This window comes from Accipiter gentilis, chromosome 1 (genome assembly GCF_929443795.1).
Source record: "Accipiter gentilis chromosome 1, bAccGen1.1, whole genome shotgun sequence".
Classification (NCBI taxonomy): Eukaryota; Metazoa; Chordata; class Aves; order Accipitriformes; family Accipitridae; genus Astur; species Astur gentilis.
Window position 1 is genome coordinate 2,592,197 of NC_064880.1, and position 22,120 is coordinate 2,614,316.

At 34.8% G+C, this 22,120-nt stretch overlaps 1 protein-coding gene across 3 annotated transcripts in view; it reads right to left on the reverse strand.

Annotated features, from left to right (window-relative positions):
- PRKCZ (protein kinase C zeta) overlaps window positions 1-22,120 on the reverse strand; it is a 69,290-nt gene that overhangs the window by 3,565 nt on the left and 43,605 nt on the right. For all 3 annotated transcript variants that reach the window (XM_049811690.1, XM_049811680.1, XM_049811700.1), the window contains 7 exons: window positions 18,889-18,975; window positions 17,967-18,102; window positions 16,475-16,562; window positions 15,605-15,724; window positions 14,560-14,639; window positions 13,900-13,989; window positions 701-816 (listed from right to left, as the gene is read on the reverse strand). In XM_049811690.1, coding sequence (XP_049667647.1) covers window positions 701-816; window positions 13,900-13,989; window positions 14,560-14,639; window positions 15,605-15,724; window positions 16,475-16,562; window positions 17,967-18,102; window positions 18,889-18,975 — 717 coding nt within the window. The remainder of the gene's footprint in view (window positions 1-700; window positions 817-13,899; window positions 13,990-14,559; window positions 14,640-15,604; window positions 15,725-16,474; window positions 16,563-17,966; window positions 18,103-18,888; window positions 18,976-22,120) is intronic.

Below are 22,120 nucleotides of genomic sequence, written 5' to 3' on the forward strand. Positions count from 1 at the left end.
TCACAGACAAATGAAGTCAACAAGACCATTTTTTTCTCTCCAACATTTTCCTTCATCGCATAGAGCTTCCTCTTGTTTTTCCAAAGGAAGTTCAAGCTCCAATTTTAGATTTTCATACTTCAGTAAACCCTCAAAACTGTGTACAATTATTCTCTTAAAGAGTTTGGGCAAGCTGTCTCCCATCTAACTACCAAAACTATAGCCTGTCATCTTACATGCCACCCTCTATCTGAAGGAACTTCTTCCTTCACGTACAGCCATCACTCCTCAGCCTTCAAATTTGTTTACTAAAGTGTACTTTTTCTTCCTGCAAAATTTTTCCATTTCAATAATAGTTTTCTGTAAGATTTTCCTGTTATCTCAAGCTTACTTTGAGACCCAAGGAGCTGTGCCTCAATTGTTTCTCCTGGGTACAGAAATGCAAACTGCCTGGGTTAGGAATCAAATTTCCGTCTCTTCTTTCAGTGCCAAGCACAGGCTCGACAGCAAATCAATAGTGTATTCTGAAATTCTATTAGAATATTAGGCAGTCTTCCAATACATAAGTATGACAAGTTATGCAAGGTAAGTAGGATACAAAGAATTTCAAATTTACCTTGACTATGTTAAGTACATAGTCTCTTCTTCGTAATCTTCAAGTAATTTATAAATTGATTTTTTAACATGCAATTTTATTTGGGAAAAAAGAAGAAAAACATACTCATCATCTGGGGTTAGCTGCACAGGTTCGCTGGTGAACTGTGTATCAAAGTTATCCAAACCATAATCGTCTGTGATCTGAGGCTGAAATGGAGGGGTTGCTTGCTTCTTTTCCAGCTAAGAAAAAAAATATAATGGAAGAAGGGAAAAATTAAAATACTGAATATTTACAAACTCCCCTAAGAACATCAGCGTACGTTGGCTCTAGATTACGTGCACAGAAACGTCAGTATAGTTGAGTTTAATATTGGTGGAAGATATAAACACGTTCAATACAATCTGACAGCAAGTTTTAAACTAGCAGATTTTGACACTAAATGGTACATGCTCATCCTGTTTATCGTATTGCTGTATTTCAAATACAAAAAACTTCAAAAATTATCAGAAATCAATAAAAGTTCATAGAAAAAGCTGTTTCCCAAGTCTCTTGCCCTGTATATTAAGAAAAACATTGTTGCTATATATATCTGGCTCAACGGTTTTTAAACTGAGAACGTACTCCAGAAGCTTCCTATTCAAGCCAAGATGCTTTGCCAGAATATAACTCACTTTTCCCTTTTATAAGCACCTCTAAAGTTGCCTCTTGTAAAGGCAGCCTCTTAAATTATGTCAAATCAACGTAACCAGGCTTATTTTTTAATGTTAATACCAGAACAGAACAAAAAAGTAAGCAATATTTACGTCCCAATCAATCAGTAGCCACATGGGTAAGCATTCATTAGGAGCAAAGTAGTGCTAATTAACAAAATAGCTAAAGCAGCCCAGAATTTTATTCTGCAGTTAAAATTTAACCATGAATACATTTACATACAATATTTCCTGCTACGGGAACTGGAAACCCGTATTTATCTTCCTCACCAGGGATAGTCAATGAAACATGGGAAATATTTTTTTGACTCAAATAATGCTGTTGTAGTCATTAAGAACCTTTTCTCATTTGCTATGCCAGTAGCATGTTCAACAGCATCTACAGTTTTCTCATTAAGGCGAACCCCTACTATCCTCCAGAGTTATTAGATCACTTTTATCACAGGTTTGAGTGATACAGGAGCTGATGACAGATTCAATGCTACTATTTTTTTAAACTACTGCCCATGGCAGTTCCAAAAAGGTGCAAGAAGAACTCCGCCTTTTTAGGCTTATTTTCAAGTAGTCATAGTTCCTGGCCCGGCAGAAAATCACAGATAAGAGTTTTAGCTTGTGGAAGCCTGAGCAACCGACCCAGCTGTATATATACTGGAAACCAGTATAACAAAACCAGTCAATAATCATGCTTTGAGATTTTGCATTACCAGCTAAGTTCTTAGCAGCTAAATCACTTTTTACCACAAATGACAAGTAACATTACTATGTTTTCTACGTGTTACATCTATCATATTACTGAGTCTTCCAGTTGAAATATTACAGGATAGGAAGTATCTTAAATTACAATAAACCAATGGAGCTCTTATAGAATTCACTATTAATTATTCAAATGGATTTATATACTTGTCACATTTGTCCTAAAGTTGTTAATTATACACTACTCACTTTTGTGAACAGAATCCTCTTCATCGTGACTTGCAATTTCACACTGCACCCTAATATAAATACTGTCTAACAAACCAAAGAAAGCTCTCTTCTGCTTCATGAAGAGAAAGAGGAAAAAAAAAAAATCTCAAGTGCAACATACTACTTCAATTGATGCTTAAACTCACTGGTTGCAAATCAGCATTAGTTGCTGAAACTCACTGGTTGCAAATCAGCATCCATACAGTCTGGGTAACATTCGGACTATTCTGTTACATACTAAGCAGACCATGCAACAGCCAGGTGATAGGAATGGCTCAATTCTTTCACACAAGCAAACAAGCCAGTTCAAAGCTCTGTATTTTGGAAAAATCAATAATAGGTACTCAATACTGCTTAACATCAAAGACAGCAACTTAATAAAAACATTGTGAACTGAACCACATTGATAACATGCAATGAGAATAGCTAATTTTTCAAACACTTTTTAGTCTAACTAGAAATTCACAGCATTTCAAAGACATTACATTGCTTAACATCATATGATTGTAGTTAGGTTTGTTCTACAAACATCTGTGTATTTTATGGAAAGATGATTGACCAAATACTGATGTCCATAGTTGTCAATATGCTAAGGTAAGCCTTTTACTAAAAATACGTAATTCAGGGATGGAATGTGACAAAGGTAACAAGGAATACGTTAATGTTAGAGAAGAATTATGTATGGAAAAGCGTAACATTTTAGGAAGTGTAAACGGTACCTCTATGCATTTCTAATGCCTCACTAATTAGAAATAGTAAGAAAACCAAAATACCTGTGTGCTGCAGTACGCTATGACAGAAAAATAGAACTAAAACTAATTAACAGTATCTTTCATTCTATAAACGAGATCCTCACACCTACACGTTGATGAAAGGTATGGCAAAATGGGCAAACTGGCCATTAAGAAATCTTATTAGCTCAATAAGTAAAGAATCATCATATTCACTAAGCATTAAATAAGAAAATGTCATACACTGAAGTCTAAAATTAGCTCACAAACTGACATTAAAAACTCACAGAAGCACAGAATATCTCAAGCTGAAGGGGAACCATAAGGATCATCAAGTCCAAAATTATAAGCAACTGATTAAGTTTTCCTGAATACTCCAGATTTACTCAATATTGCGTGGGCATTTGGTCTGAGAAAACCTGTTCTTTAAAGAAGATACTGCAATGACTTTGGACGCTCACCTGGATTGGACTGAAATTAGTACTTTAGCAATAAGCAAGTCTGAGTTCTGACCTTAGCTTTCCCAAATGCCATGCAACACTGACCACACCACTTCCAGAGTTCTCTCGCATCCAACATCCTGTATCTCCTCCACCTCTTCTCCCAGGATCACACTTCCATCTCTCTGCTTTTTTTTTTTTTTTCCTGCCCCCTCCAGGCTACTCAAAAAATACAGGTTGTTGACTACCAACCAATACCAGTGTCCTGATCAGACAGCTGCTTTTGAGAGACAGAACAGATAAAAGCTGAATTCTTCTGTCTTCCCCCACTAGGGGACTAAATCAGTCTCATCTACCAGGATGCTCATTTTCACATAGACCAGAAGATAGTACCTTTGAGATCTACCTGCCTTCAAAATAAGCAAAACTGATGAAACAGCTCAAAACTTATTAGGGTCGTTGGCAGACGAAAAGTACAGTGTGGAAGTCCCTCTTCCTTCACTATTATATTAAAAATACTATTGCTCTAACACAAGCATTTGAAGGGAGTTACATTAAACCTTTCAAATGGAGGCTCTATCTGATTTCATGGAATCAAGACTAGTTTTAACCTACAGAAAGTCATAGAAGTTTGACCAGTTTCCCCTTCACAATCTACAGTCTTTCTTTCACAACTCAATATATAATACTCAGAAAGTATCACTGGAAGTTTAGTTCCCAAATCACATACAACTACATCATATATTCCAAGCAGTAAGATGTATGCATCGATACAGTAAAAGGCAGGAAGATAAATCAGACATTTTCAACTTGCCATTCAAAAGGTTTAATTAGAAAAATTTTAAAATGGCTAAATCCTACAAACCAAGTGGCTTATATATTTACTTTCATATCAATGAACTCCCAGATGTAAATACAAAGTCTTAAGAATTTGGAGAATCAGGAAAATTGCAACACATGGACCTTTGGAGTACTGTGAGAAACATTAAGACTACCTGGAAAATTCACCTTGTGTCCAAAATGTCAATGCTTATTATTTCCTTTTTTAAATATTTGATTGAATCTCCTAATTTATCTATTAAAATATTCTGCCGTTGAGTCTCATGCTCCAAAATTCTTTTAGGACCAGGTTTTGGCACTTCTTGTTAGCCACACATCAGGCTGAGAAAACAGTTTCATTAGAAACCCAACTTCAAAAGGATAACCAGCACGCTAGTTACGGAGAAAGGCATGGCAAGTTATTCAACTGCCAATTAAATATACCATCTCAATGAAGATGCCAGCATATACTGGCTCATAAAGCATGCTTATCAACTGTAGTTTTACTTTTTTACAATTATTTATAGATGCTAGTAAATTTTGTATATTTTGTGAAGAGAACACAATCCTTGCAGCAACACTTAAAGAGCTGTTATTCAACTTTATAGAAAGTGAAAATTTAAATTTGGCCTCAGATTGCCAATGTAGCAATTGCTATAACCTTAACTATGTTATATATAATAGGTAACCATGTATTTTTACAATTCTTCTATTTATGGCCATCTAAAATGCCAATTCTGCAAAATGTTTGTTTAATTGGCCTGCTGCATTCATACAAAGCTCCTTTAACCTAAGGAGGCACTGACTACACACAGCAATCTTGAACCCGTAAATAGATTCAAGTCATTACTCTGCCCATAGAAGAAAACAATAAAAAAAAATTTCTGAGATAATAACACAAAAAAATTTGTGAGGATCCAGTTTTTTTCAGCATTGGCACATATATTTCTTCACATGCTTTCTGAATAATGGTTATAACATGCTTGTCAGTGTTGCTATTTCAGAGTGGAGCTTTCAAGCTATATTCTTTGCTTCCATAGTTGTTTGAAATGGTTTTACAAAACACTAGGAATTTCTTATGTATGATACAGTTAGGCATCTGTTTTTCCCATTTAACATTACTGAATTAAACATTAATTAGAAGAACAAAAAGAAAACAGAAGGTAAATAAATCCAGGCTTCCAATATTAAGAGAGCGTGCTTGTCACTACTGTATATTTTTTTTGTTCAGTGGGTCAACTACAGCAGAAATTGCAGCACCTTAAACAGGATCAGCATCTTGTTGTGACAGGCTTTGTGAAGAAGAATCTCAGGGCTACATCAGAACAGAGGTACAAAACTTCTCACATGGATCCCCTTGCAATAGCGAGGGTGTATGCTGGGGCAGAACTGAAGGTAACTCAGCAAACGGAAGGATAGCTGTAAATTCTACGTAACAGAATCACTCAGAGGCAACTGTGAATGCATTATGTAAGTTATGACAGGTGACGTTCCTACTCCTGCTGGAAAGAATCCTTTGGTCAGATCCTAAAGGGACAAAGATGCCATAGCCAATTTATTTTTCTCCCCGCCCTCAAAAAAAACCCCCACCACCAACCAACAAAAAACAAAGCAGCGTGGTTAAAAATACAAACACAAATCTCAGCCAGAATACTTGTGTAACAGAGTTTACACTGTATTATTAATGATACTCAAAACATCCAGATAGGCTGTAGACCATTTCACAAATAATACTGCCTCTCCAAAACCAAGAGTTTAGCCTTCACTGATAACAGCAAGTCAGACTAATTACTACGCTTAATAACTTTATCTTGAAGACCCTTATTAAATTCCTTGAAAATTCTGTATAAAACTAAAATTCAACCTATTGCAAAATTGTTTTAATATGTATGGGCAGAAAAGATGTTCTCAGGGAGAGCGAGGCTAAGATTTCAAATTATGTTACGGAACTCATTCACTGCTAATAATTTTCCTTTTGGTAATGATACCAACAGGCATGCAATTGATAAAGAATAAATTGCTAGCTATTTCAGAATGAAATTCTGGTTAAATGAATTCTTCCTGCCTTCTCTGAATTGTGGAGGGTTTTTTTTGTGTTTTTGTTTTTGTTTTTGTTTTTGTTTTTTTTTTAATAAGAAATATAATCCACTTACATTCCCCCTGTTATATTAAGGAATTTATCACCACAGGAGTTTATACTTAAAAGCTGTGGTTAAAATAAAGGATGTTACAGAATTTTCTGACCATTATTTTTGATCTATACATCCATATAATCTATATCAACACTCATGCTACAGGCCATAAAACTGACCACTACATAAATCAGAAGGAAGTTAGTTATCTGTACGAGAAACATTGTAGGCTAGGAGCATTTGGAACCATTTTTACCTTCCTCTGAAGCTTCTGGTATTGGCTTTGATAGAGACAGGCTATCAGACTTGATCATTATTCTGATCTGTTATGGCCTACGTGGTATATACAGTTTGGGTTAGCCTTGCTGGCCACTGGAGGTCACCGTTCCTCTAGAGAAACATCAGATACAAAATCAACATTCAAAACTCCCTTTGGAAGAGACCTAAGGACACTAATGGAAAATTGAAAATCACAATTTGTTTTCATGCAATGCATCCTCAGCGACAGCAGTAATAAATGACAAAGCGACAAGCCTGTTTTAGTATGTGGTTTTGTATGGAGACTGAAATTCCTTCCGAAGTTTTGTTTTCACAGATTTCATTTAAAAATTAGAAGTACATTAATCAGGCTGTTAGCCAACCACTACATGACTTTTGCTGGGAAAGAAGCAGATAGTCTTCTCTCTCTGTTTCACCATCTTTTGAAATACTAAATGCTAGATAGTATTTAGTACCAGTTGTAATTTATTTTTTAAAACATCATTTGGTATCTGCTCATGCAAAAGCAAAGCCCAGCTTTCTGTTAATGTCAATTACTGTGAAGTTGCCAGTAAGGTGAGATCCATTTTAAAGAAATGGTAGCTCTGCAGTTTGCACTTTTTTTTTTGCATTGTTTGTTTGCATTCTCTTCTACTGATTAAAGTCTCATCAGCCACGCTGTACGTACGTTCTTCTTCTGAGATTTAAACAATTCACACCATACTGTTTAGGTTTCCAATTCACTTTCTACACTACTATTTCTAGCAATCTACCAGCAATTTCCACACTTTTTTTTACTTTTGAGCCATACATGGCAAGCTAAAGAGCCCCAACAACAACAAAAAAAAATAACAATAGAAAAATCCTATGGATACACATCCTCTCTGCCCCCCGCCCCCCGCCCCCCTTTTAATACATTAGTGAATTTCTAACACAGACTCAGGTTAAAAACTTCCCACTTGGACATCTGTCTCACCAAGTTACAAAATTTACTTTGGCTTATGGAAAGTACTAACTTTTCTGCAGTGAGAAATTTAACATTTTCCTGGTGACATACTTAGCCTTCTTTGGTCCCAGTAAGACAGTAACAGAATTCCACAAATGACATGGAATAGTCTGTTCAGACTACAGGAAACTCAGTAACAAATTCAGAGATCAGGAGGGTCATCTGGTGTCACTGAGAATTAACAAGTTATGTAGCTAAATCATTTGATAATCTCTCTTCTGATTTGAGAAAGGAAATGTACATACTATTTGCAATTCAGACCTCCACACTGTTTCAATAAAACTTCCATTATGCTTTCTCCTTTTAAAGTATGTATCTACGTTGCTACAAAACTAGAGTGATTAATCTGTGCCAGCATGCTTCTACGTAGGATATGTGCTTTATTATTCAGGGTGCCTAGGAAGAAAGAAGACTTTTGGGAGAATCTAGCCCTTCAATCTGTAGGGAAGTAACAGGGAATTTCCTGGATAAATTTCAGAAAAGGCTGAACTCCTGTACTCCCTTATCTAGGCTATTTTTTTCCTATAGATCCAAATCATAGTCCTGCTTCCTTTCAAGAAACGGTATCTGCTTCAGCACGGCCAAACAAATTTGAAACTTGTGTGAAAGCACTTCCAGAATAGAATGAAGCGGCAAACAGTGTTTTTTCACTGCAGACGTAAGAGAGCTTGTGACAAGAAAATGGAGCAATTCCATACTTTTCTGCAGAGGATAAAAAAACCTAACTCACTACTCTTAAGTAATGATGGGAAAATATCACAAGCAGAATCACCCCATTTGCATGATTTTTACAGTTGTGAAAAGACATTCCGTAAAATGTATACAAGATATACAGCTTGCATAGGTTTTAACCATGATTAAATTTAAAATAGCTCCAAAACCTTCTGACAAGCCACCTCAATTAGGGATCTTTTTAGTTCACTATCTCACTTCATTCCTGACTTGAATTCCATCCTTATGATATTCACATGTGGATCACATTCATCATATCCTATTCGCAATTACAACAAATTCAGTAAAATACATTTTTACAGTGACTGATGGCACTTAAAACTTAAACCATCTGCTTAACTGCAGTTCAGTGTTTTATTGTCCATTAAACCAAAAGATATGAGATTAAAATGATGTTGTTTAACTTCACTAAAAAGCCAAAGTTAGTATGACAACTAGATTTCCAAATATAGTAATATAGGGCGATAGTAATTACATTTCAAAAGCCCTCAAAGCTGTAAGAAAATGTAATGTTTATGATGAGTGAATTTAAACAATTCTGTTGTAATAAAAAAGTCATGTATGTTTTGTCAGAATTCCTGTAGAAAGAAATGAATGACCATTTTTCTTTCTGATCCCTTACTGCAGAGTCCATCACGGATCACTGCCCAAGATTAAAGAGTCAACTCTGATTTCTCTGGTTCCCTAGTTAGTATGGTGGAGGTATGTTTTCAAAGGCTTATAGTATTAAGAGTAAAAAAGGCTGAAAATAATTAGAAAATAAGAAAAAACTCTTTTTAGCATAATTGGAATTAATTTTTAAGATTTGTCTGGAAAGACCTCCATGATCTTTGAATTTGATGAACTGATCCAAAACCTGCCCTCCCTCCCTCAGAAGTACAAGTACAGATTTTTTTGGTCCAGCCTTCTGAATCTAGAAGTAGCAGTCTTAAGGTAATAGATGATGGTCAATTATTATCCAAGAGCAGCTCTGATGCAAAAAGCCTTGCTCCCTTTTCTCGATTTGCTCTTGACCAGAGGCTGTTCTTCCTGTGAATTCTCATGGTGTACTCAACTTTCTCTCCGGCTCCGGCTTCTTCACAGGTCTGGATGGAACACGCCAAAAAGAGGGATCTTCTACACCAAGATCTGCAAATTCTCTTAAAGATCTTGCAGATTCTTCACACTCCTTTAGTTGTATCTGGCTAACGCTGAATAGTATTCAATTTCATTAATATAATTTTGAAGACTTTTTCTGAAGAAGGTTCTCCAGCTACAATGAGGAATGCACTACGCCTATCATGCCTATGAAGTTCAACTGCATTTTGCAGAGGCCTCTGTGTTGCTGCATACCAGTAACACACTTGAGCTATCAAGTCCATATGTTGTTCACGTGTTCTACCCAGAACATGCCAAGTAAAATGGGCAAATGATACGTCTCCCAGAAAAATCCTTTCACCACCATTCAATGTAAGATTTTTCTTAATTGTCCTGGTCGTTCTTATGTAAATTGTCACTTTTGAGATAAAATTATTCAAAACGCAAACAGTAGCTTTCGCCCTTTTAAAACAGAAGTTTATACAAGCTGTATCGGTTCCCAAACTCTTAATTTGATACATTTTATAGGTCAGTTTCATAGGAAAAAAGGGAAGGCTTCTGTGTGTTTCAAAACAACGCTAGCAACAACATCCAAATTTACACAAATACCAAAATCTTGCACTCGAAACAGAAATGAGTTATTATAGTAACATTTTCTGTAATAATTCACCAAAGAACTCTACAAATTCAACTACATTAAATGCTATTGGAGAGAAATATCAAAATACCTAAGTAATACACATTACAAGCCAGGCAACAGACACCAATGTAATTACTGCTCTGCATTTAAAAATAGAAGTCCATAAATAATTCAGCCATTTAAGTTTTCTCTAACTTGGAAGATTACACACAGGATTGAAAAATTCCCACACAGATGCTTACTGCTGCAATACAAAAGTTAACACAATAGATTTACTTCTCTTCCTGAGTAATAGCATTTGCGTGCAATCAGAGGAGACTTATTTCTGATATATCATAGGTCATAAATAAAAATTGCAACTGTAATTCAGATTTTAAGACTCAGATTTCTCGTTTAATGTTCTACAGAGTTGCAGAGGACATAACACTGTAACAAGTAACACTTGCAATTTAGGAATATAAGTATAGAAGTATGGGAAAGCTACTGATCATATTTAGCAGGAAGGGAAACTTCTGCCATATTAACTACAACACTTCTATACAGAGAAAATAACTTCAACCAGCCCTTAACCCTAAAGCTTAGGGTTAAGCTTACCACCACAGCACTGAAGAAAAAAAAAAAAAAAAATCTGTCACTTAGTCAACTTTGTAGTAGCACAGACAGCAACATTCTAATTCTAAAATTCATATTCAGTTAAAAAAACAAAAAAAGCCAAAGCTACAATCTCCACAACCTAACTTAAGAAAACAGGTAAGCATAACGTAAGTGAAAAGTAGCCACCACTGACCAAAATGATTTCTTATATTACCAACATGGGTAGGAAACCTGGTTGTAGGGCCAGGACATGTCATTATCCTTGGCACAGAGTAAACAACAAAAAGGTGATCAATCACAGAAAAATCTTGCATTCCGGGATTAAGACAAAAGAGTGATAAGTACAGATAGAGATATGAGGAAATCACAAAACTATAACTGGGTAGGGAATCTCAATACATCAACATCCCATCAGTTATCAGGTCTTAGAAAGCATCATGAAATGAACAGTTGTAAAGAAGATAAAATTAGCTCCTCCCAAACAAGAATGGCAACATGAAAGAAACAGCAAAATGAATATTTAAAAATTGAAGTAGGGTGGTAAGATTGTCATTATGAGTCAGTCGTAGCTATGCATTAACATTTCAACAGCACGGCATTCAAGTAGATGTTAAACATCTGACTGCCTCTTTTATGTTGCACTCAGTAAAGCATGAAAGCACTGTTAAAAAAACTACATAGTGAACTTGCAGCCTTTAACTTGAGAAAATGAGTAAAAAAAAAAATACATTGGTACAGCTCTAGAAAAAAACCTTACTGCTTCTGTACACAGCTAACAGTAGCCATGGCTTCGTAGTTCTTTTTGCAGAATATAATGGATAAATACCATAAAACCAGGCACTAGGATAAGAACAGACTTCAGGTACTGAAATAATCATATAAAGGTTGTGTTGGTACTTCCCTGAATGCTGTTAAGCCATCCTATACGCAGAGTGAGTAATCTAAAATGTTCTTAGCTGTGCCACACACAACTCAGACGACTAACACTAGGGAACAAAAAAGTTTATGGTACATGTGTTCACTTTACCATTATTTATTTTTCCATTTAACTCAAGCTTCACACAGAAAAAAATTTTAGTCAGCCTGAGACTCTTGTTTCCTTGTGTTTCAACATGAAAAGATTTGGAAAAAATTTTAAATCAGATTTTTTTACTCATCACCTGCGTTTCAAAGAAATTTCCAATAAGCAAAAAAGCTTTCCAAATATTTTATTTTCTCCTGAATGTATTTCCCAACACTGTAGTAGAAATTTAGCTTAATATTTACATGATATTTTAGATCCTCCTGAGCAGCAGTCCTTATATCACAAAACAGCACAACCACCTAAATCTTTCCATTAGTTTTTTTTAACAGATATTTAATACCAAAGCTTTCAGAAAAAAAAAAAAAGGTTAAAAAAGAAAAAGATCAAAATTCAAATCAGCATAAACATTGACCAAGTACCACCAATTGCAATTAGGAGTTTCTTATACAAATAAACAAAATACAAATCCAACCGTCTTCCCTCTTTCCCTCTCTCCCAAAAAACTGCAAAACAGAACAGAAACCCTGCGGTACACGATGCTTATGCTCTACCACAAACTCAAGCAAGTTGCAATATAGCACCACTAAGTAGCCAACATTAAAAAAAAAGTAATGCTTTGGCTTAAGGGAGAACAGAAAACAAGGGATGTCTGACAAAATTAAAGACAGCCTTCATTACATGAATAATTTTCTAAACACCAGGTATTTTAAAACACTGGCTCCTTATGTAGCAAATGTCTTCTCTGAAGAATGTTAACAATGAAGGTCTGAACAGCAGGCTTCAAAGTAAAAATGTGATCATGCAGTTTTCTGTCCTCCTCTGAACCTCCTTCATGTTATTACAGGCACTGCTGCCTGCCTATTTCTACACTTCCTGTAGACTTCCCAGGACTATGAAAATATTATGTGCGTATTTTGTCACTGTTCAACTAGATATTAAAAAGAGTAATGCTGATAAGGCAGTGTTCCCAACTTAATTGTTTTATTGCTCAAGTGTCAATAAATGTAACAATGCCATTTCTGTGAGTTTTCCACAATGAAGACAGAAGTAGGCACAACTATCAAGTAACAGAAGCTTTTAAAAAACCTACAATTTCAATAATATTTTATGCTTGCAAAACCACTGAAATGCAAGTCATCTACTCCACCATGAACTAAAAAAATTCCCTCACACCAGCTGTAATAAAGAAAACCTGAAAGCAATAATCAGAGAATAATTTCAGGTAACCACACTGCTTTCAATCCACACCCTTAAGAAAAGAAAAAAAAAAAAAAAAAAAGACCTGATCCTTCTCACTCATGTTACTAAACCCCGTTACCTACTTATTACCTGAATAATCCTACTGATCTTAAGTATTATATTGTTTGTAGATTCAGTCTTGTGTTTTGGTTTGGTTTTGTTGGGGTTTTTTTTTGGGGGGGGGGGGGGGGGGGAGGGAAGGTGTGTGTGTGTTGGTTTTTTTTCCTAATGTACTACAAATAGATTACAAATGCTTCATGTATCTGAAGTACCTCATCTTCCATGTTTGTATCTAAACTGGTTTCATAACACTTTACCCAGTCTGTTGGCTGTGTTAATCAACTACTAACCTTCCTGTCAAGGCAGAAAGGTTTCTAATAAGCAAAAGAAATGAAGTACTAGAACAGCATTCCAATAGGCTGTCTCTGCTCATCCACACTACCTTGTTCAGTGGAGCTTGAAATGTTTACTAATAGGACTATATGAAATGACCACCCAGAATAGCAAGGCATCGAATTCTGATACTGGAAGTCAATGCAGTCCTTCACACTACAATTGCAGGTACCTTGCGTGCATGCTGGATAAATTTTATAGCAGCAGAACCCACTGCATGAGTTTGCAGAATCTATAAATAGAAACCAAGAAATAAATGGTTCCACCAACACTTTAATAAGTTTTTTAAAATTCATCATATATTTTAAAAATTATACCCGCAAGTTGTAACCATTCTTAGAGTTAGGAAGTAAGCCAGATTTTTGGTCATGAAATAAAGCTTGTTTCCATTATGGTCATGAAAGAAAGCTTGTTCCTCCATCACCTGGAAAAAGCAAAATAGCTTTTACATTTATGGAGTTGAATGTCACTGGTTTTAATGGAGTTGTTACATAGGCGCACAATTAATAAACTGAAAGAATCTATTCCTTTTGAACACGTAAAGACAGAAGTAATTATTTTTACCAGATCCCAGTCTATGCTGCGGAAAAATGTATGAGACTTGATATCAGAAAATCCTGTCTGCGGCTGACAACCAAGCCTTTCTTTGGGATCCTGCAGAAAACACAGAAACTCCTATTACATACTTTAAGCCAGTTACAGTCCATGTTTGTCAAAAGCCCACATACATGACTCCACCATTCCCTATGATTATGCAAACTGCTGCTAAGATAAACATATTATGGCTATCAAGGGATATTTTTTTTTTTAATTAAGTTTGTTTGAAATTTCATTTTTAAATTATATTTTACAACTTCCTAAAATAATAAAAGATTTATTTAGTAATGTATAATTCATACCCTTCTTTTTTCTATTAGAAATCATAATGGTTCTACAGATTTCAAGCAGCTTAATTAAATGAGTAATAATTATTACAGAAAAGTTTATAAACAAACCAATAGTTTGGTTTTTTTAACTAGGTGCAGGCTTTTAAATCAAGTATGTGCTGTGGAATTCCCTCAGTAAATTAGCAACTAAGAAATGGGGGTTTTTTAACATATAGGATACCAAGGTTTTATAGATTTTTCTCAATCGTAAGCAGATTAACTTCTTAACTGTATTGCTTTCAACAGGAAGCTCTGACTTCCAGAACTTAGATGCTAAAAATAAGAGAATGTTATTTACCTTGTTTAAAAATCCTTTTAACACATGGGAAGCCTTGACAGAAAGAAACCTTGGAATCCGGATTGGCTTCTCAAGAATAACTGTTACAGGTTTAAAAACAGCAATATTGTTTTTTGTTTTATGACATTGACCATGATTTCAATACAAACACTGTATTATTTAAATAGGCTACCATCTGGAAAATGGGAAGATACGGTAATTATTTAAAATAATGCAAACAGAAGGAGCTACGGTAATTCAAGGCACTGTTATACCAACATTTCAAGATTTCCTAAAAGAAATGTTAGCTTCATTATCTTTTTTCTATTGTTCGTAGTACAAACAGGGAATAAAACTTTCCAGTGTCTTCAGTACATGGAAAAGTGGGCTCTTCAAGAAGACCATGGCAGATTCTGTTACATAATTGCAGTAACTAGTTTAAAAAATGGTTCTGCATATTGGGGAGTAGACAACTTTGCAATTCCGCAAACTGTTACAGAGTTTCCGTTGTAATAAATACAGCCAGTATTATTACTTTTGTTTAGACAATTTCATACATTACAACTCCTGAAGGGTAAAACTGTTACAAAAAGTTATATGACTTTCATCAGCAGTAAAAAAAAAATAATAAAAAATTTAAAAAATCATATTAAGAGTTGTCTGGAGCAAAACTACAGGTTGATACATTTCTGTCAAGAAAGATCCTCCTATCATCTCATGTAACACTGAATTTTAAAATTCATACTTGGTCTGTGGACTTCCTTCTAACAAAGATACCATTCCATACAATTTCTGTCTGTTATTTCTGAACTGTGGACATTTTTACAAAATATTTTATTGTCTCTAGAAGGCTTCCTAATTCCAGACCATTTTATCTGAGTTCAACAAAACAAATTCCTGGAATAAAGAACTGGAAATATTTAGGTCCTTTACCTACAGTAGATATACAGGCAGCTATGGGATAACAATGGAAAAGGAAAGCCTAACTGTACTACTGGAACTGCTAATTTTCATTATTTCTCCCCCAAGAATAATTAAAAAAAAAATAAATAAAAATGACTAATACCTTGGAAGAGGTAATCTTCAGTGTTCATGTCTGGATTGTCAGTAATAATGTCAAATGGAGACCTTCCTGCCATCATTTCAAACATCAACACACCGAGAGCCCACCAGTCCACACTGAACCCTGTAAATATGTGCAGAGCAGATTTTCAGCCAGGAATCCTTGAATTTAGGTCTTATTTCTCATAAATGAAGATTAAAGGCCTGGTTCTACTAAGTACTGAAATTCTCTACCTCCACTGAAGCCACAGACATCATGACTTACACTATCACTGGATGAGACTTGAGAGTTTTCTGAACTGGGATTACAAATGTAATCTGTACAGGGGTTTGCAGGTGTCTGCCAGACAGCAATGCTTCAATGAAAATTCAGTGTATTTAAGCTGAAAATTTCCAGTGTGGTTCTCTTTTGTTGTTGTTGTTTGTTTTAAAAGTTGAACATTTTAGTATCTTGTAACTAAGTGACAGATTCAACCTATTGATCAGATCAGTTCAAACAACAACACTGATTAAAAAGACTATTATACTTTTGACTTCTGCATGAGCAATAACTTTGTTATAGCATTCTATAACCTTGTCTGGAAGACATCAGTAGCTGGGATGTCAAGCTCTTCAAGGAGTGGACTTGGTTTTGCCACAGTATCATTTAATAGTTATTTTTCAGGCAAAGTATGATTTAAAAGAAGTTGAAACGAGTGATTGCAAAAGAAAAACAAAAATAACCTTATTTCAGAAAAAATTAAACTGTACAATATGCAATTTTCTCACGGCAAAAAAACGTGGAAATCTAAAGACAATTGTATTTGAACCAACCTACAACTAGACCTTTGCTTTGTGATTTACTATAACTACAAATTGTATAGTCACAGCTTACCATATTCTTCTCCTCTGAGGATCTCTGGTGCAATATAATTTGGTGTCCCACAGAAAGTGCTTGTAGTGTCACCAGGGCCCAAACCTTCCTACATGCATAAATCATTTCATAAATTAAAAGCTGACCTCCTTTTCCAGGAACTTCGCTTAATTAGACTTATAAAGGCAAGTTACTTAGGGAGTCTGAAGACCTTCCTTTCAAAAAAGGTAATGCTAGAGAAAAATAAATACTCACAGTGGTCAAAGCTGGCTTATGACCTTACAGCTTATCTTCAGCAAACTAACTGATTAATACTCAGCCACAACACATTTTTAACAACATCGTGTTTAGTATTTACAGATACATTTAAAAAAAAAAATCATATTACAACCGATTTGGAAGCCCTTTTCAAATAGATGTTGGGAAAAAACCTTCTATTTTTAGGAATGAAGGAATCAAACTTTTACATAACTGCTACATTCCAAGTGAAGCCCCACAACCTGGGCATTTTGATAGTGGAGAAACATCCTAGTCCAGCATTCTCAGAAATTGGTGCAATGTCTATTCTATGGAGGGAATGAGACAAGCTTTCCTCATTACATCATCATAACATGCTTTAACCATGTTCTGAAATAAGCCAAATAAAAATTAGTATTATACTTGGACTTTTAAGAATCAACACAATGCCAGTTGCAATTCTGGCTTCAGAAACTTATTCTCACCAAGAAATAGACTGGACTCTAGTCCCATTTCACATACTAGCCAGAAACAGTGTGGCGATAACAAGACGACTTGAGGTCAAATCAACAGCTCTAAGGGGATAGCAGAATTCTTGTCAGATTACAACCACTTCACTCATGTCTGGCATTCCAACTTTACACACGTAAATTTTAAATTTAGTATTTTCTATACTCATTTTCTATTGACATTTTCATGCTTTCCTCTGCATCACGTTAAGGACATGCTACACGTTACCATGTGCTTTGAAAGCAACGCTCTCTAAATTGCCTCTCAGTGCCAGAGACCGCAGCCTAAGAACTGAGATACTAGAGAGCCCGTGTTGGTTAACTACCTGTACAGTCCAGCCACAGAGAATGATAAACCCAATTCATGTTCACTGAACCTCAGGTACTAAGAAATGGAAAAGACCCTTTTAAAAATGTACTTGTCTTAAAGATAAGTTTTCTAACTTTGGTCACATTGAAAACAGATGAAAGAAATGAACTTGACCAACAGACCCAACTTCTTTTGTCCCCCAAAATGACCAACGTAACTTGAAATACACAAAGCAAAAAGTTACAGATGTGGCTCTATTCTTCAACAGTCATTTTTCAAAATAAAGTTCCTATTCCACAACCAAATTCTTGGCTCAGTAACGCTAGCATTAAGGGAAGAATAAATTTTCTCAATTTTCTCTTAGTATCACTGGATGCAGTATTTGACTTAAAAGCATAATCAGAAAAATATACTACTGAACGACAAAGTGACAAAAGAAAGGTGAGAAAAAGCCTACCTTGCACATGCCATAGTCTGTTAATTTGATATGACCCTCTGCATCTAAAAGAACATTGTCTAGTTTTAAATCTCTGTAGATTATGCCTCTTTCATGTAGGAAGTTTAGAGCAATACAAATTTCAGCAGCATAAAACCTGAAATTAAAAAGGAGAAAATTCATATTAGCATTAAGATTGTACAAAAGCTGGTGCAATTAAAAAAAATCTGTTCTTAAAACATCACTTTACAGTCAGCTTTTATCTATCAACAGTACACCAAAACCAAGCTATGTTTATTCATAAGGACACTGATCTTTTCTATTGTAAAACCATTCCTTAAATTAAATACAGGAAATTTTTTTTTCATTCTACTAATTAAGAAAACATTTATTCTTTATCCTACAGAATCTTTCCTGAAAATTCCAAGTATGACATAGAAGTTCTGTATTTTCAGCTTAAGAGTTACAATGAGACTTTGCGTAGCGCAAAGCCACGCAAAATATATTTTTTCATCTTCTCCTACCAACACTATATTAATTCACTGTAAGACTAAAATAAGTAGAATAGTTACATCTTCTATCAACAGATCAAAGAAGCATTACCTAAATATGAAGCAATAAACAAAAGTAGGTAGGAATAACTGTTACTACTTATCAAAGGCTTGCTTTCTTTAAAAAAAAAAAAAAAAACCAAAAAAAAAAACCAAAAAAACCCAAACAAACCAGAAAAACCCAACCAAAACACCCCCCCCCCAATATATCATTAAAAAAAATAAATAATTAACATTTCCTCCCAGAGCAGTAAATTCTAAACTTAAGAATCAACTTTTCGTTCTTTCTTTGCTATTCATATTCTTCTATGGAATAACGTTTGGGAAGCATTTCATACAACATTAAACAACTACAACAGAAGAAAACCACTATAACTGTGTTAGTAAAATACCTTGCATGTTCTTCAGGAAGTTTCCTTTGCCGTTGCATATGAAACATAAGATCTCCCCCGTTTACATACTCTATGACAAGAAACAATCTGAAAGTATATAACACAATTAATGGATTCCAAGGAAACTCTCCAGAAAAACTATTCTTATCTTTCCAATTTGAGCCATTTTCACTTCCACTCTTGAACTTGACTTCTAAAATTTCTTATAGTTACAGAAACCAAGAGAAAAAACGGAGTACTTATTTGATCCGTATTATGTAGGATCACATCCTTTATTTAAATGCCAGACTAAATGATAAGGAGAGTCAGCTGCATACAACAGGCTACTATTTGGTGTGAAACCTGCAGAACTATTTAAATAGTACAGAAGACAACAGCATTTGCCTAACATAATGAGGTACTTGCTCAGCAATAGATGTAAAAAAAAAAAACCAACCAAACAAAAAACCAAACCAAAACCAAACCCAAACCCACAACACTAAGCATATAATGCTATAGACTTCCTTAAAAATTACTGAGAAGATGGCAAAATCATGGAGATGTGCTAGAAGATGACACATGGCAAAAATGAAAGTTTACCCAGAAAAGGTAAAATTGTCATTCATTTGAAAAAGTCATAACAACAACAACAACAAAGTTACATGACTATCTCTTACTCAAAGATGTTAATTCTTTTGACTTTTATGGAACAAAACTCCACGGCATAAAATTTGCTCAGTGAGTTCACTGCTTTGAATAAGAACATCTGATTGACTGAAAAGAAGTAAGACTGCCTGAAACAATGCTGTTAAAATAAAGGTTTTAAGATTAAAAAATACTTCAAAAGATGCATCAGTTTAAATTCAGACCTTTCTTATTAAATCTGACATTTACCCTGATGTAATAATTAAATTGTTAATTTAACTTATGCTTAACTAAATATTGTTCTTTAATAGCCAAGTTGCAGCATTAAATCCGAAGAGCTTTGTAGTTGAAGTGTAGTTTATATATACCTAAGTCAACAAGGTTTCTGCATGGGCAAAATCTGAAAATTCTCATTTGTATTTTTTATATAGTTTTGCCAATAAAAGGTCACCACAGTAAAAAAATTACTTCGTTGTTAACACTAATTAATGAGTATCTGGCAATATTACAGAGATCAGTAAGTTTTGTAGGATTTGTGCTATTAGTTAAATATGTAACTATGAAGCTTGCTGTTTGTGCTGTTTCAGCTCCTGAAAAGCTCAGACTATTGAAAGCAGGATGACATGAGTCACTTATGTAACCCAAATTTACTTTCAAAAAAAATAAAATACAAGTTTAATCTGAATAGCATGACACAATAATCTTTTTTCCAATTAAAGTTACATGACCTAGCATATTAACATACATGTACAAATGTATTTCTATTAAACCCCATGACCATCCCTGAACTCCTCCTGATACACTGTTAAGAAACATACTGTCACTCCTAGAAGAGAAAAAAAAAAGTTCTGTTTTATTTATATAGACAGACTGAGACTAAAGAATTTGAGGACTGAAACTCCATTCTCCTATGTCCATTATTTATCAGAAATGAAAACTAAATTTGGTGAGCTAGCAGGACAGATAATGAAATCCCACCCTCCCTTGACTTTGCCAACACCTTTATCTGCAGAAAAACATGAATTAAAAGAAAGTTTAACCGAGCCACTTCTGTTATTCTCTATACAGCATATTCACTAAATGGAAGACCTGGGCACAGAAAGGCTGCAGTGTCAAGGCTTATTAGTTCCTCTGTAAAACAAGTTTTTGAAACAGTCTTCTCAAAACAAACAGGAGAAAAGTCAGTAGGGGAAAGAAATATAGGTGGAATCAGCCATATAAGAAAACCCTTCTATTACAGTTTGCAGGAAAGATTTCATCCTTGGGAAAGTATGATGCCAAGGTCAGGGAGACCTACAGGATAGAAACATGCTGAGAGTTTCTTATGAAGGTTGCGGCTGTCCTAATATTCCACGAGTTGAAAACTCCTTTCCATATATCCACACACTGGAAAACATTCCATTTGGTAAACACATGCTCCAGTCTCTCAGACCATTCTAATTAGTAACAATTAAAGAAGAATTCTAACCCCCCACCCTTCCTTTGAAAAGGGATTCTTCATTTGAAACAAAGTATTAGAAACTTAAAAGGTAAACCAGGAAAAAATTCTTGGACACAACCCAAGAACTTGCAACTCTTTCAGTGGCCTTCCCACAAGAATATAAAAACTAAACTAAAATTAATTAAACAATAAATAAAATAGATAACAATGCCATTAGTATTTTATTACAGCATTCCTGATATTTTTTGCTTCCAACTTTCCTATCCTATCTAGGAGCTTCCAATGTTATATCACCATTCGAAGCCTGCAATCTAAAGTTCCTTGTGTCAAGTCATGTTCAAGCACTTAAGTAAGTCGATACTGGTAGTCCTTGCTGGTTTTAGAAGGATTTACTCAAACACCAATGGTTTTGCAGGATGGAGATTTCAGACTGTTACCATCTTGGAAGACACTTATCTGGCAATTCTGGGCAAGCCCAAGACACGTATTTTATAACAATAATAAAACAAGCATCACTAATACCTGAAAATGTAAACAGCTACATTTAGTATCAAGTAGCATCTTTAAGTACACATTTCTTTTATCTTCAAAAATTTATTTAAAATTCTATTTAAAAGAAAGGACATGTTCTTTTGCAACTTCCCCATCCCCCCTTAGTACACTTATACACAAACTGTTGTCATGTTACAACTTGTTTTCTTTGGGCCAGTTAACACAATCCAATGTTGATGAATTTATTCACTTGAAATCAGTTTCGTGCTTCTCTTGTATAATGAGGTCGTAATTGTGATTTTATAACATTACAGCTATAACCAAATTTTGAATTCATGACATTATGGCTATATCCATGGCAAATGGCTGAAGTTATAAACAAACAATTACAGTTTCACTGCAAGGAGAAGCCAGGCTGCAAAAACAGGACTCCTAAAGATACAACAGGAATACAGTCAAAGCTTTGACTACATTCAGCTTTTTTTTTTTTTTTTTTTTTTTCTATTTCTGCTCCTCAACTATGTCAGCATAACTACCAAAGCGGCATGCAAAAGATCCTTCTGTTGCTGACTTCAGCCTTTTTCTTGTTTCCAGTATTTATATGAAACCTCATTCTCAATACTTCACCCTGCCTGACCACTTGAATTTCTACATTAGATGTTCACTACTACTTAG